This window comes from Camelus dromedarius, chromosome 26, assembly GCF_036321535.1.
Source record: "Camelus dromedarius isolate mCamDro1 chromosome 26, mCamDro1.pat, whole genome shotgun sequence".
Lineage (NCBI taxonomy): Eukaryota > Metazoa > Chordata > Mammalia > Artiodactyla > Camelidae > Camelus > Camelus dromedarius.
Window position 1 is genome coordinate 9,091,382 of NC_087461.1, and position 16,471 is coordinate 9,107,852.

The 16,471-nt window shown below is 36.0% G+C and overlaps 1 protein-coding gene across 1 annotated transcript in view; it reads left to right on the forward strand.

Annotated features, from left to right (window-relative positions):
• Positions 1 to 16,471, forward strand: part of PLXDC2 (plexin domain containing 2) — a 335,747-nt gene that overhangs the window by 233,435 nt on the left and 85,841 nt on the right. The window contains exon 7 of the mRNA XM_031444726.2: positions 8,067 to 8,166. Within this exon, the coding sequence (XP_031300586.1) occupies positions 8,067 to 8,166 (100 nt within the window). The remainder of the gene's footprint in view (positions 1 to 8,066; positions 8,167 to 16,471) is intronic.

Below are 16,471 nucleotides of genomic sequence, written 5' to 3' on the forward strand. Positions count from 1 at the left end.
GTTCTCAAGGAGATTATATAAACAAATCACAAATCTATTTCTTATTTTTTTCAATAAGTATTTGTTAATGTTTGGTGTTTAATAATCTTTTTATCTTGCTCCAATATATTATCACACAATTACAATCCCATAAAGTCAGGAGAAGTACTCTAGTTAAGCTATACTATAGAGCTAATGAAATTGTAAGAACATAAGAACATAGAGGGTATAAGTTTGTGTTCCCATTCAACTTAAATATGCAGAGCCAAAATTATAGATTGGGAAGTAAATACAATTCTCACTGTAATGAGTTGCTTCTAACTGGCTAATGCCGGCTTTGTTTTATTATATTTTATGTTAGTGAGAAGAAAAATTCTGATTTATTCAGAAACTACCCATAAAGGACTTAGTTAAATTGTGGAGTAAAATTAGTATTGCATTGAATAAATTTATTGACACAAATTTCATCTTTATTACCCTCAAATGATTTATTCCAGTAGCTAATTATGTTTCTCTTAGTAACTCAATGTACCAACAGCCCACACTAACCACTCAAATGACCTACAGTTCTTTTATGTTCCATATGTAGTCATATCTCCAATAGCATAATTTTTTACAGTTCAGATTAGATAAATAATGACCAATAAATTAGAAAATACATTTGCATTTCTCATAGCAATCTTTCTTGTAATGAAATTGAGATAGGGAAGTACTATTGCTATTTTAAATAAGAGTAAATACTGATTTGCTCAAAGCATTTAATGACCCTTCACTAAAGTCCCAATGTTCCCTTAACCATACTGGCGAGAGAAATAGTGGGGGCATAGGTTTCTTTAAATAATTAAGTTGTAATTATTTCTCTCCCAAGGTTGTAGCTCTGTATTAGTCAATCAAAGCTTTGAAATTCTGTTTCAAGTATAGGCCCTTACTGGTGCACAGCTGTTTAGTTAACTTCAAAGATATAGTTTACTTAGGATGAAGCCAAAGCACAAAGAACATACTGTCTTTTAAAAAATTTCCTCTCAAATTATCAACCATTCACTTTAATGCATTTTCCAGTTTCAGGGTATCCATCAGTTTCTTTTGCATAGATTAAACTACCTGATGAAATTGATCATCTTGTCATCTATTTTCTTAAAGATATTAGTAACATATTAAGTGAAGTAAGTCAGACAAAGACAAATAAATATATGATGTCACTTATATATAGAATCTTAAAAAAATGATACAAATCTTATTTACAAATCAAAAATACACTCACAGACATTGAAAACAAACTATGGTTACCAAAGGGGAAAAGGTGAGGGGGGGATAAATAAGGAGTTTGGGATTTGTAGATCCAAACTGCTGTTTATAAAATAGATAAACAAGGACCTACTGTATAGCACAGGAAACTATATTAACTATATTCAATTTCTTACAATAAAATATGATGGAAAAGAATCTGAAAAAAAAGTATGTACATGTAAAACTGAATCACTTTGCTGAACACCTGAAACTAACATTTTAAATCAACTACACTTCAATAAAAAACAAAGTTTAAAAAAAAAAGATAGTAATAGCAGTTCTTTTAAAGTTTGTGTCTAAGTCTAATATCTAGATTTTCTGTGGATCTGTTTCTATCATCTGCTTTTTTGTTTGTTTCTTCTTCTCTAGATTTTCGTTCATTGGTCATGTCTCCTGACATGCCTGGTGATTTTTGATCAGATGCTGGGCATTGTTTACAAACTAGTAAAGAGATGCTTTGAGGTTGTGGATGTTATTTTCTTCTTCCAGAAAGGGCTTACCTTTTTGTTGTTGTTGTTGTTAGGATGGAACAGATTACTTTAATACTGGGAAGGGCTAAGCTCATTCAAAGTTGAGCACTATCCCTTATAAAGACGGCTGTATTTCTGGTTAGCCCTAACTCTTAGAGTATCCTTCAGGAATCTCCACTTTGGTCTGGGTATTTACTATGGACCTTTTGCCGTAGGGGCCCTGACCTCCTGTGTTTTCCTCAGCTCCATGAGGCTGCTTGAAGTTCTGTTCAGCTATTCGGTCTCTAAAGCTTGCTCATGAATGGTCAAATGCCTTGAAGGGAAAGTGGTGTTGGGTTCACCTCTGTAATTTCCTTTCTTTGGAATCTTGGCTTTTCAGGTTCTTGCTTTTTGGTAGTCACCTGGTGCTTCAGCGGATGCTTTGCATGTATAATTTATCTTTCCTGCTTGGTCTTAGTAGTAGAAATGGTCTTATACAAGTCTGTCTGCTGTAACCCAAAGTCCCAATCACTTTTAATTACCAAATTTATAAAATCTAACATTTACTGAGTTCTTCATATATGCTAGGCAGTGACCTACGTGCTTAAGATGTATCTCATATAACTCTCACAAAAACCAAGAGGTAGTCGCTTTTATCATTTACAGAGAAGGAGCTCAGAATACCCAGAGGGGTCAAGTAACTGTCCCAAAATGATGAAACAAAGATTCCTCCAAGGAAATAGGATTTCAGAGCCTGTAGGCCCAACTACGGTGCCACACTGCCTCCCTACAAACTTCTTTTTCAAGAAATGACTGTACCATTTTGTTCACCTTGACATCCTTGACAGTCTCTCCTGCTTAGTCATTATTGTAATGTAACTCAGCCTCTTGAGAGCGCAAGGAAGAATGGTTTGCCTTTGCACAGCATTTATCTTATTTTATTATTTAAAAAAAAATGAAAAGAACTTGCACCTAAGTAAAAATAATAATACAAACATGCTTCCTTTCTTAGATAAATTGAAATTAGAAAAATCAAATCCCCATTTCCTATTCTGTTAATAGGAATAACAAGCTAGTCACCCTAGAACCCAGACTCTTTATATTATTTTAAATTACCACTGAATAGTGATGATTGTTTGCTTGATTACAGTGGACATAAGCCTGAAAGTTTTGGTCTGTTGATAATGTAACAAGGAAACTACCTGTTCCTCAAAAAGATTTCATTCCAAAAACATTAGAGGTTTGACATCAGGTTTCTTGCCGCCCTTGATGCTACCTGCCCTAGTATACTGTCATATTTCAGCAGGCACATTTCCTCCGACTGTTTCATCTCTCTTCTCCCATATATTTTGAATTTATTGTTATTTTAGATACAAACTTGGGAAGGATGTGATTCATTTTGTGTCTATTGTAAATTTGATTATTTTTTTCACCTGTTCATGGGAAATACAGAGTAGTCATCAGTTTCAGATGATACAATTTATTTTTTTTTTATTTTTGTTTATTTATCTTTTTGGTGGGAGGTAATTAGTTTTATTTATTATTTTTAGTCAAGGTACCGGGGATTGAACCCAGGACCTTGTGCATGCTAAGCATGTACTCTACCACTGAGTTATACCCTCCTCTCAAATAATACAATTAAAAAAAAGAAAAGTCACATAATCCTACATGGTCACGGGGGAAAATCATAGAGAATTTGCACCCGCCTGAGAGTCAGCCTGTGTTATCCATTTTTGGGGGGGGGGGTGAATAACTTACTGTCTCCTTCAGCAGCAAATATTAGAGGAGGTTCATATAGAGGAACTATATTGTTTATTAAGTAAAATCACTTTTTATAATCTATTCTACCATTTAAGTATTTAAATCTAATGTTCCTTAGTGTAACACTGACTGTTTCTGTGGAAGAATGCATAGTTAATAAATCACCATTGCCAATTGGTTATAGGTTTAACTGGCACTCTGAATGCATTTTTAAAATTTCTTTGAAGACCATTTCTCTTATTTAAACTGTAATGACCCTTCATTCATGGTAATCATCCTGAAAATATTAAAAGATGAACACTTGCTGAGCTTGTAAAATTTATTTAAAAAAATAACTCAAAGAAGTCAGAGAAAGCCAAAAAGAACTGAACAGTAAAACAATTACCATTTAGATGGGAAGTCATTTGCCTTTATGGCTATTTCTGTATATGTAAAAATGTTTAACATGTGTTAATATAGTATTTATGCAGCCAAGAAACTATGTGTATAATTTAAATATAATTCATTTAATAGATTTATAATACGAGATTAACAAAACCCAGACGACATAAAATGCTGATTATAAACTCTCAAGAAATAATTCCAAGAAAAATGTCAACACAGATGATTTTATATCATAGCACTTCCCTGTATTTTAAATACATAAAGTATAAAATTGTATCCACATGACTTTATTTAGGATCTAATTCATTTACTTGTGCAGTTTTTAAAAGTTATCTCACATATTAAAGCTCTCAAATGTCTTAATTTCCTTTCACTTCCCATAGTGTAAGAAAATGACAAACTGAACCATTCTCCCTTTGTAATGTTGCAAGTGAAAGTAAATAAATAAATAACCTAACAAAATAACCTGGAAGAAATAATTGTAGAAACAGAAAGCTTGTTCTAATGCTGGCCTTGCCCCTAGGGGGTTCTGTTGTCCTTGGACAATGTATTTGATCTTCCTGGGTACATTTTCTGCTTCCAAGTCCCACTTCACTTTAATCTCTAGGGTGACATTGAGAGGTTAGCTTTACATGGTGCTCTTGCCCGTATCAGGCCATATCCAGTTACCCTGCTCTGAGGATTCCAGGACCAAAGGGCTAATTTGTCCCTGAGGTAAAAGGCCTCGTACATTCCACGTGTCTCCCCAAACCCAGGGTGCAGGTTCCTAATCCCATTTCTTTTCCCGTAATGTTTTATCCCCCGCCATGTTTGGGCAAGTTCCCTTAACAAGCCATCATGCTGGATAAAGTCCTCGTTGTGGTTTTGACGACCTTGAGCCGAGCTGACAGCCTTCTTGGGGGAGCACCTGCCTGACTGTCTTCTGTTCTAGGGTGCTCCACCTGTAGTCTGTCCCTTCAGTAGTGGGCAATCTTTAAAGCAGAAGTCACTCTGATGTGTGTGTGTATGTGTTTATAAAACAGATACGTTGCCAACATTGGATCTCAGAAGGTTTCACATAAAAGTATAGAATTGCATCTTCTCTTGAGAAATCAGAAGGCTCTGGAACACTTACCCCACATTTTCACATGGTGGCAAGTGGCCGGGAAATTTACTCACAGTGAATTCCCTACAATTTCTCCCTCACCAAGGTCTTCTATCCTACCCCAGGCCAGCACCAACTCATGAATAGATTAAGTTTGAAACCCCTCTTTTAATATAGAGGCTATTTTTACTTATCAACTGCATGTTATTGTCTCCTGGGTTTTCTACAGGGTATGATTTTGGAGATGGGGGCAGGAGAGATGCTAAGAGTTTATCTGTAACTAGTGGGTCGCCTTTGCTTTCAGGTCATCAGGTACATTGCTCAGTGTCTGGGGCATGAAGAGTTCAGAAACTGAAAGCTAGAAACGGATAAAAATAATTGTGCAAAATGTTCACGACATTCAGGAAAGCAAATGGATGTTTACGTTGTCAAATTTAACTGAAAACTTTTCTATTCAAATATAGTTTTCAAACAACTAAGCAGTAGTACTCAAGACATTATGTCTTAACAGTAATAAAAGGGATCATGACTTTTTCAAACCTGATATCCAACTGAATAATGAGAAACCAGATCACACATTTAAGGGAGAAGAGCTAGGAAGTTAAGGTTGGATGAAAGTAAGAATGGTTAAAATCGTAGGGCTTGGGTTTTTTCTTTAAGGTATATACAAGAAGCTATTAGACACCACATTGCCGATTAGCGAGTGAACAGAAATGAGTTTAGAGTAATTCTTCTCCACTTGCGTGCTGATAGGCTTGTGATTCAGACTTTGGAATGCATACTATGCAATCAATCCCTTGCTGAGATGCTGGGCTGCCTATTAGATAGATAGCTAGGCCCATAATGGAAACAAATGAATGTTTTGGCAAGGTTTGCAGGGCAGAGCAGAGCAGAGCAAAAAATAAAATTCTATTCCCTCTGACTCAAGCATCATGACGTTATCTCTGTTTTGAGAGACAGACATCAAAGTTCACATTTTAGGGATTGTGTTGGGCCCTCGAGTCCTGGAGAATGATACCGAGGCGATAAAGAGAGTAACTTTTGTCTCTGAATCTTCCTCCAAGGGCCAGCGTGCTCTGCCCTGCCTTCGCTTACTTCTAACATCATTTCCTGCCTTAATTGTGTCTAGTTACTGCAGCTCCTCTCTGCTTCTGGACTTCATTTGCTTCTCTGTATCATTTACAGAAAAAAAAATTATACTTGCTTAAATAACAAACTTATCTGTGTCTTGTGAAATGGAAGGAAAATTAAAATACCTAAAAAAAAAAAAAAAAAGAATTTCTAAATGCATATGTCAGCCAAAATGGGAGCATATTCTAACTGTCGCCCGTGCTCCTTCTCTGTATCCATCCTGTGGAATGGATGTAATTGTAAAACTCATTCTCAGAAATTTATGATTCATTACAAATCATCCAGAGGCCGACTGAAAATTTAGCTTTGCTTTAATCATAAAAAAGGCAAGTATTACAGGCACTTCAAAATAATGAAGCCGCATTTTTCTTAAAGCTTATGTAGTTCCGAGTTTGTATTATTTCAGATTGGCTTCCTGACATCCCCAGGAACTGACTTAGGAGACGTTTTGAGGATGAATATGAATTTTTAGAAAGGACAAAGAGTAGCTTCCATAAGCAGCATTTTCAGAGTTTTTGTTCTTGCGCGCCATCCTTCGCCATGGCTCCTCTGGCCCAGTACAGAGTCCTCAAAAGCTTCTTGTACATATTCATGTTAATATTTAACCAGGATCTAAGACCAGAGTTTTAGAAATTCATGAACTCTGTCAACTGAAAGAAAAGCCTCTGAGGCCAGTGGTACTGCAGTCGTCCTTCCCGCCGCTTCCCGTCCGGGTCTCCTTCTTCCCCGGACGTCGCGGCTCTGCTCTCCGCAGCTGCGCGCGCTCTTCTCTGCACCCGCGGAGGACACCACGATCGCAGCCCGTCGTGTGGATGAACCCTGATGGGGTGCGGCAGCTTCTCTTGTCATCTTCCGCTTACCTGAGATAATCCCACAAATCTCAGAAACATTAAAATTTCCCCTTCGTTGGTCAATTTCAACAAAGCCGCCCTTTTACAATTTCACGATGTTAGGGGCAAACCTAAGCACTACGACCCTTCTTATATCTTCTCTCCAAGTGATTTGTTTTCTTTTTGCTTGCTGTGCTGTTTATTACGGTTTATACAACCATGTCTGATCTAATATGTTCTTTAATAAATTGCCCACAGCCCACAGATGGCCCACAATCTGCTTATTCTACTTAGAGATTTGTTCATGCATTTATCCTTCCTCTTTGTTCCTTGTTCCTTTATTTATTGAAGATAGTTTTATTTCCATTTTTATTTCTATAAAACTGGTAGTAAAGATAGGGATCATATCTCCAATGATTCTATTCTAAATCTAGAAAAAAATGGCTCCAAGAGTTAGTCTCATTTGTAGCTGTTGCATCACGTTTAATATGCTCTCAATGTGTCCTAATGTTTTAAAACTGTATGAGTTGTAAGTGTCTGTAATATTAACATTCGTGTTCTATTGAGGTTTAAATTTAGGAAGTGTCACCGTAAGCTGATCCATAGTAATTCATAAGTTTTCCAGTTTTAACCAGAACAGTGAAGTTCACCATCCATCAACAAACAGCTGACAAATTCTCCTGTAAATTTCACTATATATTAATCAACAATGATACTTAGGAGGTGCACTTCTTATCTTTCTCTAGGTTTTGTAAATTTTTAAAACTATGAAAATAAACCTATACTAAAGTCTCTGGGAAAAACAAATGGTACAAAAACAATCCCTATTTCTGAAATGATCACCAGCGCTAAGTGCATTCATGGAGTGCCTGTATGTGTGATAAATTTTCAGCATCAGATAGATTCTCTGAGAACCTGTTACCTTGACCATCACGTAGCTGTCTGTAGGACCAGGAGCTCTCCTGTCACCCTGACCCATCGAACAGCACTAAGCAGATGTTATTTTAAGGTGCTGTGTGTCTTTCTTCACTTATGTTTCCTGCTCTCTCTGGTCCATCATCTAATTTTATCCATTAAACAAGGCGATCACCTTCCCCACCCCACCCCTACCCCGACTGAAATTCAGATCTAACTCCTAACAATCTGCTTTTTCTTTTCCAGATTCCTGTCTTGGTCACACAGATAAGTTCGACCAACCACCCAGTGAAAGTGGGGCTGTCAGACGCATTTGTCGTCGTCCACAGGATCCAACAAATGCCCAGTATGTAGAGAAGCGTAATCGCAGGGTCTGAGGCTGCTGTGGGGGTGAATTTAGAGGCAATTGATCTAGGGCGGATGTGGCTCTTTGAACAATAGAATGACTTAGCCAGTTGCTGCTTGTCAATCATGTTGTTTGGAAGTCTTATTGACATTTACCTCTGTTACTGTTGAACTAGTAATTTAGATGAAGTTAAATTAGATAGACAAACCAGGAGAGTTTGGATTCTTTGGAATAGATAGCTGGGTTGCATAGATATATGTCTTTTATTAATAGGAAGAAGAACATAAAAGAATGACAGTTTATTTGACTGACAGTTGTATGACTTTTATTTATTTAGGTTAAATAAATTTATCAGCAAAAGAGCAGCTTTGTGCCATTTTAAGTTTATCAGGTTTGTATAAAACTGAGAGTGTAAAGGAGGATGAAAAAAGTATAATTGAGATTAAAAGAAATCTTGATGGAGCTATACCTACCACAGAATACGTTTTATTTTCTTTGTTTGAGTCATTTTTGCATATCTAGTCTAGTTTACGTTTGTCGAATAAAAACGTAAGTGTTACTTTGGGCAGCTGTTCATCAGATTAGAAATCCAGAATGTGTCTACTCTTTGTAATAGTTCTGATCGTGTAAATAGCTGTCCTTCGAAAGCTTTCGTTTTCCCAACCTCTTCTTTTGCAAGAACAGCCCTGAGGGATGCTTGGTTACCTGAGTACCGAAGGTGTTTGTGTCCTAGACACGCTTATCTGAAGCTAGACATTGTAACAGAAGACATCTCATGACTAGATCGTTTCTCTCCCTTTGGTTCCAAGTTCTTGTTCTTGTTTATTTCATTATGGCTGTGGACTTAACTTATCACGTGCTTATGCTGTTTGGTCTTGACTTGAGCTAATTCTGTTTAATTATGTCATCTCTCAAATATAGAAAGTAAATGGAATGGAAATTAGACTTTGCAGAGCAGTGGATTGGCTGGAAACATTACGGGGGTTCTTTTACTACTGCGGTTTAGAATGACATTCGTTTAGAATGACATTCGTATGTGGAAGTTCTGCTTGGTGAATCTTCCATGGCAGTGTCTCCTTGTTAGCTGAGAATTTGCAGGAGGTAATATTCCAGCAAATGGTTAAATCAAGGCAGATTTTTCCAGAAACAAACGTGTACTGTGAACGAAGCAGGGATATATTCGTGTGTGTAGACAACATAAAGACATCCTGACAGAACTCTTAGTTCAGAGCCTGAGCCCTGCGAGAGGCCAAGGAGACTCCTGTCTGAAGAAGAACGTTCTCCCTTTGTTGCTTTCAGAGGAGTTCAGTCAAGCATGACCTGTGTCAGTTATTGTGCAAGTAAAAGGAATCACTAGTTTCAGTTTATCTGTGGCTTCTCTCCTCCCAGAAAGAATTTTATTTGCAGCTTCCTCAGAAGGCATTTTGGTCCATATCGATGTTCTGATACATCATTGTTTAGAGAAAAAGACCCACCAAAGTACAAAAGAATTTTTTTTTTTGCAAATGTACTTTAATATTCAAGTCTTGTGCTAGCACTTAGACAGGATAAAGTTGCACTCAGACTTTAGAGTCTCAAAATGCAATTTTGCATCTTTTGTTATACTGTAATAGTGTGACAATTGTGTTTAGGGGGGAAATACCCTTCTCAAATATAAATTTCATTGAGTAAATAGGCAGAAGTTATATGAATTTTGAGAACAGATTATGTCTAAAATTTGAGACTCGGCATTCATCTAAAGGAGGTACTCAAGCCTTGTGTTGGGGGAGGAGCTTCTCTCAGGCAGGCAAGGGGCAGGAGTGATGCCTACATTTCCCATTGACCTCACTGTCATCCCTGAGAAAATTTGCCAAGAAGGAATGGAAGTCCTGAGTTTCTAACCCACTCATTCCTGCCATTAGATGGGACCATATTTCAGCAAGAAAATCGAAATTGATGTGTTCTACTTAAAAATCTCTTTGAAACAGAAAATTTTAGATCTCCTTAAAAACTCTGTTCCCACTTTATAAAGTGTAACAGTGTCTGTTACATGAGCTTCTGTATAAAAGGAAAGGTACGATTGCATGGTTGCATTGCATTCTCAGCTGGGAAAAAAAATAAAGCATGCTTGTTTACTCCAGAGATTAGGGTAACCCAAGATTATTGTAATACAAGTTATACAAGTATTATTTTTCTGAGAAATAAGATTCCTTAAGATCAGTATGTTACTTACTCATACAGTCAAAATTTAGATAAATATTTAAGTCCTTTTCAAGGTTCTGTTCCCTTATTTAACAGTCCTCATTATTAGGAGTCATCCTTATAGTGAATTTAAAGCTTTCATCTCTGTTACCGCTTTTTCTTCTCCTGAGTGAATTTAGGGAAAAACTGATCATTATCCTAAGTAATGGGTGGTTTCACTTCTTCTGTTTCCGAGGTGCATTACCAAACATTCCAAGGGACCATGCTCTCATAAGATCAATTTTCTGTTCTTTTAATCATTTTTGGTTACATGGGTTATAGAAGCTGGATACTTGGCTTGCTCTAGCCATGACAACATGGGAAACTGAGCTACAACCTTGAGAATAATTTTTCCCAGTGGGACCATAATTACTACACCAATCTTATCAGATTTGGTGGAGGTTTGGTAAAGCATTACAAAAAGCTATAATGCAAACTGAATTTGTTTATTATGAAGATTTCTCCTCACCCCTTCATCATAACATCAGCAACAACAACAAAAAATGTTTTTCTGTTTTTAAAGGCTTGCAAATAGTAAATCATTTCTGTGTAACTTTCAGACGTAGTTTATTAAAATAGCCTTTACCATTCAAAACAGATTAAGTGATCTGATACCTTAAAATATCAAAGGGAATTCAGGTATCATTAGTAAATTAGTAAATAGTTCTGAGATTACAAGAGAAATTCCTTTGCTTCTTCAAAAAAAAAAAAAGAAAAATGTCTATGGTAAAATTAACCCTCATATTTAAAAAAGAAAATAAAAGATAAAAACTAGTTAAAAGTCTAGAAAGTATAAGGGATATTATAATGTGAACACTGGTCATGAGACCTTGAGCATTTTATTTAATTTCTATAACTCTCTTTATATGCAAAATAACCATCTTAGTACCTAAGACACAATGTGTACATAGCATATGGTACCTGGCACAAAGTGACACTATGTTTGTATCTACTGTTTGTTTATCAGCATTGTTACTTTAAAAAGACAATGATGCTGACTGGTCTGTCCGCACCCAGGCCCAGTGCCCACGGAGGTGAGGCCCCTGGGGATTTCCACTGAAAGAGACTTTGACACCTTCTCTCCAAAATTCACTTTTTCCTAGGACAGCTTTTGTTTTTTTTAACATTATTATGTCTATCTGTCCAGTGTATGTAAAACTCTGCATTACCTTCTGTTCTTCATAAAATATTTTATAGAACTTTAGAAACAAAACCCCCCACAGAGACCAGCCAATTCAATCTCCATAGGTACAGATGTGAAAAATGAATCTACATACAATGACCTTGGTTATTCATTACAGAAATATGAGTATAAAAACATACTTGGGATGAAAAGCATAGTTTACATTAATTCAGAGAAATTCATAAAATAACAGAAAATGCAAAGAAGAAAATTAAGTTGCCTGTAAATCTACTATATAGAGATAACAATGTTTCGCATACCTGCATCCAATCTTTGTTTACAGTATATACACACACAGACGTGCACAGTAAGAAGACTGGCATCATGCTGTACTTTCACCACCTGTTTTTCTCAAAATAAATACAATACACTTTTTCTACACTGTCAAATACCTGTCTGAATGTGGCGACCCATAGTTGCAACAAATTCCTTTGTTTCATCACTTATGTAATCTGTTTCAGCCCTGATTTGTCATGTAGGTTGCTTTTCACATTAATTATCAGGAAAACGCTGCTGAACATCCTTGTTTTTAAATTTTTGCTCATTTCTGATTCATAAAAACTGAATATGTAGCCACTGAATGTTAATAGACTTTTATATACTTTGACAGATTGTTTTCTATATAGACGATACCAATTTATTCCCCTACCAGGATTATATTAGATCTGCCATTTCCCCAAATGCTCTCAGACATTATAATCATTTTTTTAAACGTCACAATTTGATAAGCAGAACGTGGTATCTCATTGTTACTCTAGTATTCTTTTGATTACCAGAAAGTCCTAACATTGTCATTTATTCATGGGTCGTGTGTAATTTCCATAATATCTTGATAAGTAGCTCCACTACGTAATTGTTTCTCAGCCCCAGATTCTTTGACACAGTGTGCAGAGGTCTTCCTGGTCAAATGCTACCACTCATACTCGTGTGTTTCTCTCTCCTCCAATGTAATGTTTTGAATTTGAATCTCAGTGTTCAGGAAGCTCACCTTCCCCCTCATGCCCCACCTTTTTTCTCCGTCCCCTGAGTGTAATGAGCATAACATTTCCAGCAAAAAACCCAGAAAAATCTTCTCACGCCTCCGTGGTTCATATATTTGGAAACGTAAGGCTGTGTCATTTCAGTCGTGTGAAAGTGATTTCAACACGCATGCAGAATTCTTGTACTAGGAACAAATCTGGAAAACAGCAGACCTCGCTTAAAATGGTTCTACTATAAGTTATGACCATGACACTTTCTGAATCCCTTAGAATACTCAATTTTATTCTTCTCACCAGCAGTCCGTTATCTGTGCTTTCTGGACTCCAGCCCCTTTCTCTCAGGCATCTGCTGTTTCAGATCTGGTGACACTGTTAGTGCTACAGTGTGCCTTTACTATGTCCATTACTGTTATTCACAGCTCAGTAAGATGCATTAGCATTTCCAAAAATAAAACTGACAACTAATTTGGAGAGCAAATATATTTTTAAAATACCTAGAGATTCAGTAAACTCTTTGAGGAACATATATATAGTCTGCCATACATGGTCTCCTTAGAAGCTTACAGAGCAGGCAATTTTTCAAAGAACTTGATCAAAATTATGCTCACAGATTGAAAAAAAAATAACTTTAACAAACAGAAATAGAAATGTGCTTTTATTATGCAAAGTGTCTTAAGCTTTAATTCTCCCCAAAGTAATAGCATAGACCAGTACTGTCCAATAGAACTTTCTGTGCTGATGAAATGTTTTAAATGTAAATCATCCAGTATGGACTTACTAGCTACATGTGGCTCCTATGCACTTGAAAGGTGGCTAGTGAGACTGGGAAACTGAATTTTTAATTGGATTTAATTAATTAAGTTTAATTTAAAGAGATACATATGACTGATGGTTACCATGTTGAACAAGGGGACAAATATATACACGTTTAAAGTAAACTAAGTTTCAAGTATACTTACAAATTTTTCCTACTTTTTACTTTCTTGCCTTTTGAAAGTCCTTAGAATTTTAGATATGATTAAATGATACATTTGCAAATTTAAGCATTCCACTTTACTTGATTTTGTCCATAAAAATAAACAATTTGTAGTTCTGACTTGATGGTAGGATACATCCATTATAGTTACTTAGCAACCAAGATAAAAAAGAACATATTGCCAAACTATGGAAGAAACAAATAGTCTTGGAAAAACTTGAAGTTATTTTTTTCTTCACATTTATACACCCCAATTAAAGCTCTTTCAGAAGAACTGAGCCTCACATGTGACTTTCAAAGTTATCAGGGTCCTTTCATTCATTTAAGGACAGATCGATCTACAAATCCTTCAGTAAATTGTGTCATCTTACTTTGTCTCTCCTCAAAATGGAAAACACTTCAAAATTATTCATTTTTCAGAAGATACAATTGCTTCTCCTTCCCACACAACTTCATTAGGTCCTTCTATTGTCAAGTACGGACAAGCTCCCTCAAGGCTCCACAAAAGGAAGAAGAAATAGAAATCATGACATTTTTCTCATAAAATACCCTCTCAAAAAACTCCTCCAAGATAGAAAGCATTATGCTAGTGATATTTTATTGCTTGAATACATAGGTTTCTAATGTACCCTATTTGACCTTGATTCATCAAAAGAAGCAAAAATTTAAGAATTTTCTGCATGTTAGAAATCACTGGTTAATTCTGACATATTTGAGAAAATTTTTTTAGAAGGTCTATGAACAAAAAAGAAGAATGAGAGGAAAATCTGAGAGACTCAGATTAGCACCTGGTGGTCACCTAAATTTTATTTTGCCTTATCTAATGCTGAATTACATTATTAATCATTAGAATTAGAACTACAGAAGGAATTAAAAAAAAGTTTAAGGCAAAAGCATCTTCTGTTTGTAGATTCTTATTTCACAACTCCAACAACCTAATTCTGTTAATGCATTGCATTTGTTTATGGGAAGCTGATAACTTCCATAATAGTGCATTCTTCCTCTCAAGAGTCTTTTTTTTCCCCGAGTCTTTATGCTGGGAATGAACTTGCAGTTTGGGGATACATGCTATTGACATTAAATAGTACTCAGCAAATGGTGCTGTGTGCTGGGCTCGACTGGAACTAGAAAAGAAGATAAGAAATAATCATTTGAGGCCAGTCATTAAGCCTTGGCAACACACAAATGAGGACATTTAGCTGATCATTTACTTGGCAATTCAGACAAAATATTAAAATATTCACATAAATATAAGAATCAGACAATTTAGGAAAGTACTCATAGAGTCTCTATGTGAATGTTAGTTTTCAAGAAGACAAATAAACTAGATCATGGCTAACCATGCCACAGGGTACTCATTAAACTGTTTTCATTTCAGCTAGACTGGATATTGATTGGAGAGGATTCCTGGAGTTTCCATATGATCACTCTGTCCCTCCTGCTGATACTGCTCAGAATGTCTAAAAAAATGCAATTCACTACTTAACGCTTTGAATCATATCATCTTAAGATTTTGATTACTGGATTTTATTCCCTATGTGTTCATCTGTTCAGAGATTCATTTCATTTAAAAAAAATTTTTTTAAAGCCCATAATAGGTATTATAGTTGATCTTGGTTTTGTAAAGATGCAATAAATCAGTCGAAGCTGTTATCACCACAACTAAGACTGAATGTTTGGTTCATCATTTTGGCTGACTTTCTAAAGAAGACAGTTTTCTGGAATCAAATGAAAGCTTCTAGTATTGGCAGGAGCCACCAGTAAATACATTCCTAATTACTTGTTTTTGACAGGGGTATGTCTGAAATACAACAGAAATGACCGTTTGGAAGCTGTCATTGATTGGCAGGTCATCAGACAAAACTCGGTCTCATTAATTTTGGTTTTGTTAAATTCATCTCCTCCCAATCGCTGGAGGTGTCTGAACAGGAGATAGAACTAACATAGCAAAACTGGCCACTCCTTCCTTTCACTCCATAAGCGTGATCGGTAACTGACTCCCAGAAGCTTCACAGTCGTGTCCATAGTTTGAGCTTTCCAAAGTCTAATACGAAATGAAAACAAAACTAGTATTTTAAACACCTCCTGATATGATAGCTATTGTGCAAACTTTTAATATGAAGACCTAAAAAAATTCCATCACAGTGATGTCATGGCAAGTCTATGTCATTTATTTATTTCCAAGAACTAAATTGTTTAGCAAAATACATAGGAAAGCAGTATGTAGGAATGTGTCCTATTTAGACAAAGACAGAAGATTTTCATATGCCTTAAAACTTAAAAAGAGAGAGAGAAGGCATGATTCCTGTACCTCAAGCAATCTTATTAAATACCATGAAATTAGCATTTTCTCTAATGTAGGATAGAGTTTACACTTTGAAAATTGTATATGCATCTTTTGCTTATACCGAAAAGATATGAATTGGATTAACATTTTTAAGCAGTGTTTCCTAATCTTATAACCTGCAGGTATATTTGGTAAATGTCTCTGGAAGCATTCCTGGACCCTAAAGAGTTCACTTGGGGCCACTCCCTCCCCTTTCTCTTCTGGCATAGAATTTCATGGTGAATAATCAGAAATGGGTGAAAGAATATAAGTAGAGAGAAAAAGAAGTATGTGTAGGGTTGTAAGTAAATGTTTGACTTTCCTCCTGGATATGTTAAGTATCTACGTTTCCTGAACACAGTTACTAAAAGACTGCTCACCGTCTTGTGGGCACCACACTCCCACTTTATGTCCTAGAGGAGATCATTGTTGGGTCCATTGACTTTAATCAAAACTTAACCTTCCCTAATATAAGACAAAATAATAAGACAAAAGACAAATTCCTAGAAGCCACATTTCAGGGCCTCAGTGTGATTTCAGTGAGTTTAGGTCTATAGAAATTAGATGCAGCATATGATCTATGGTTGCCACATTGAAATTAGACAAAAATTATACCTGAC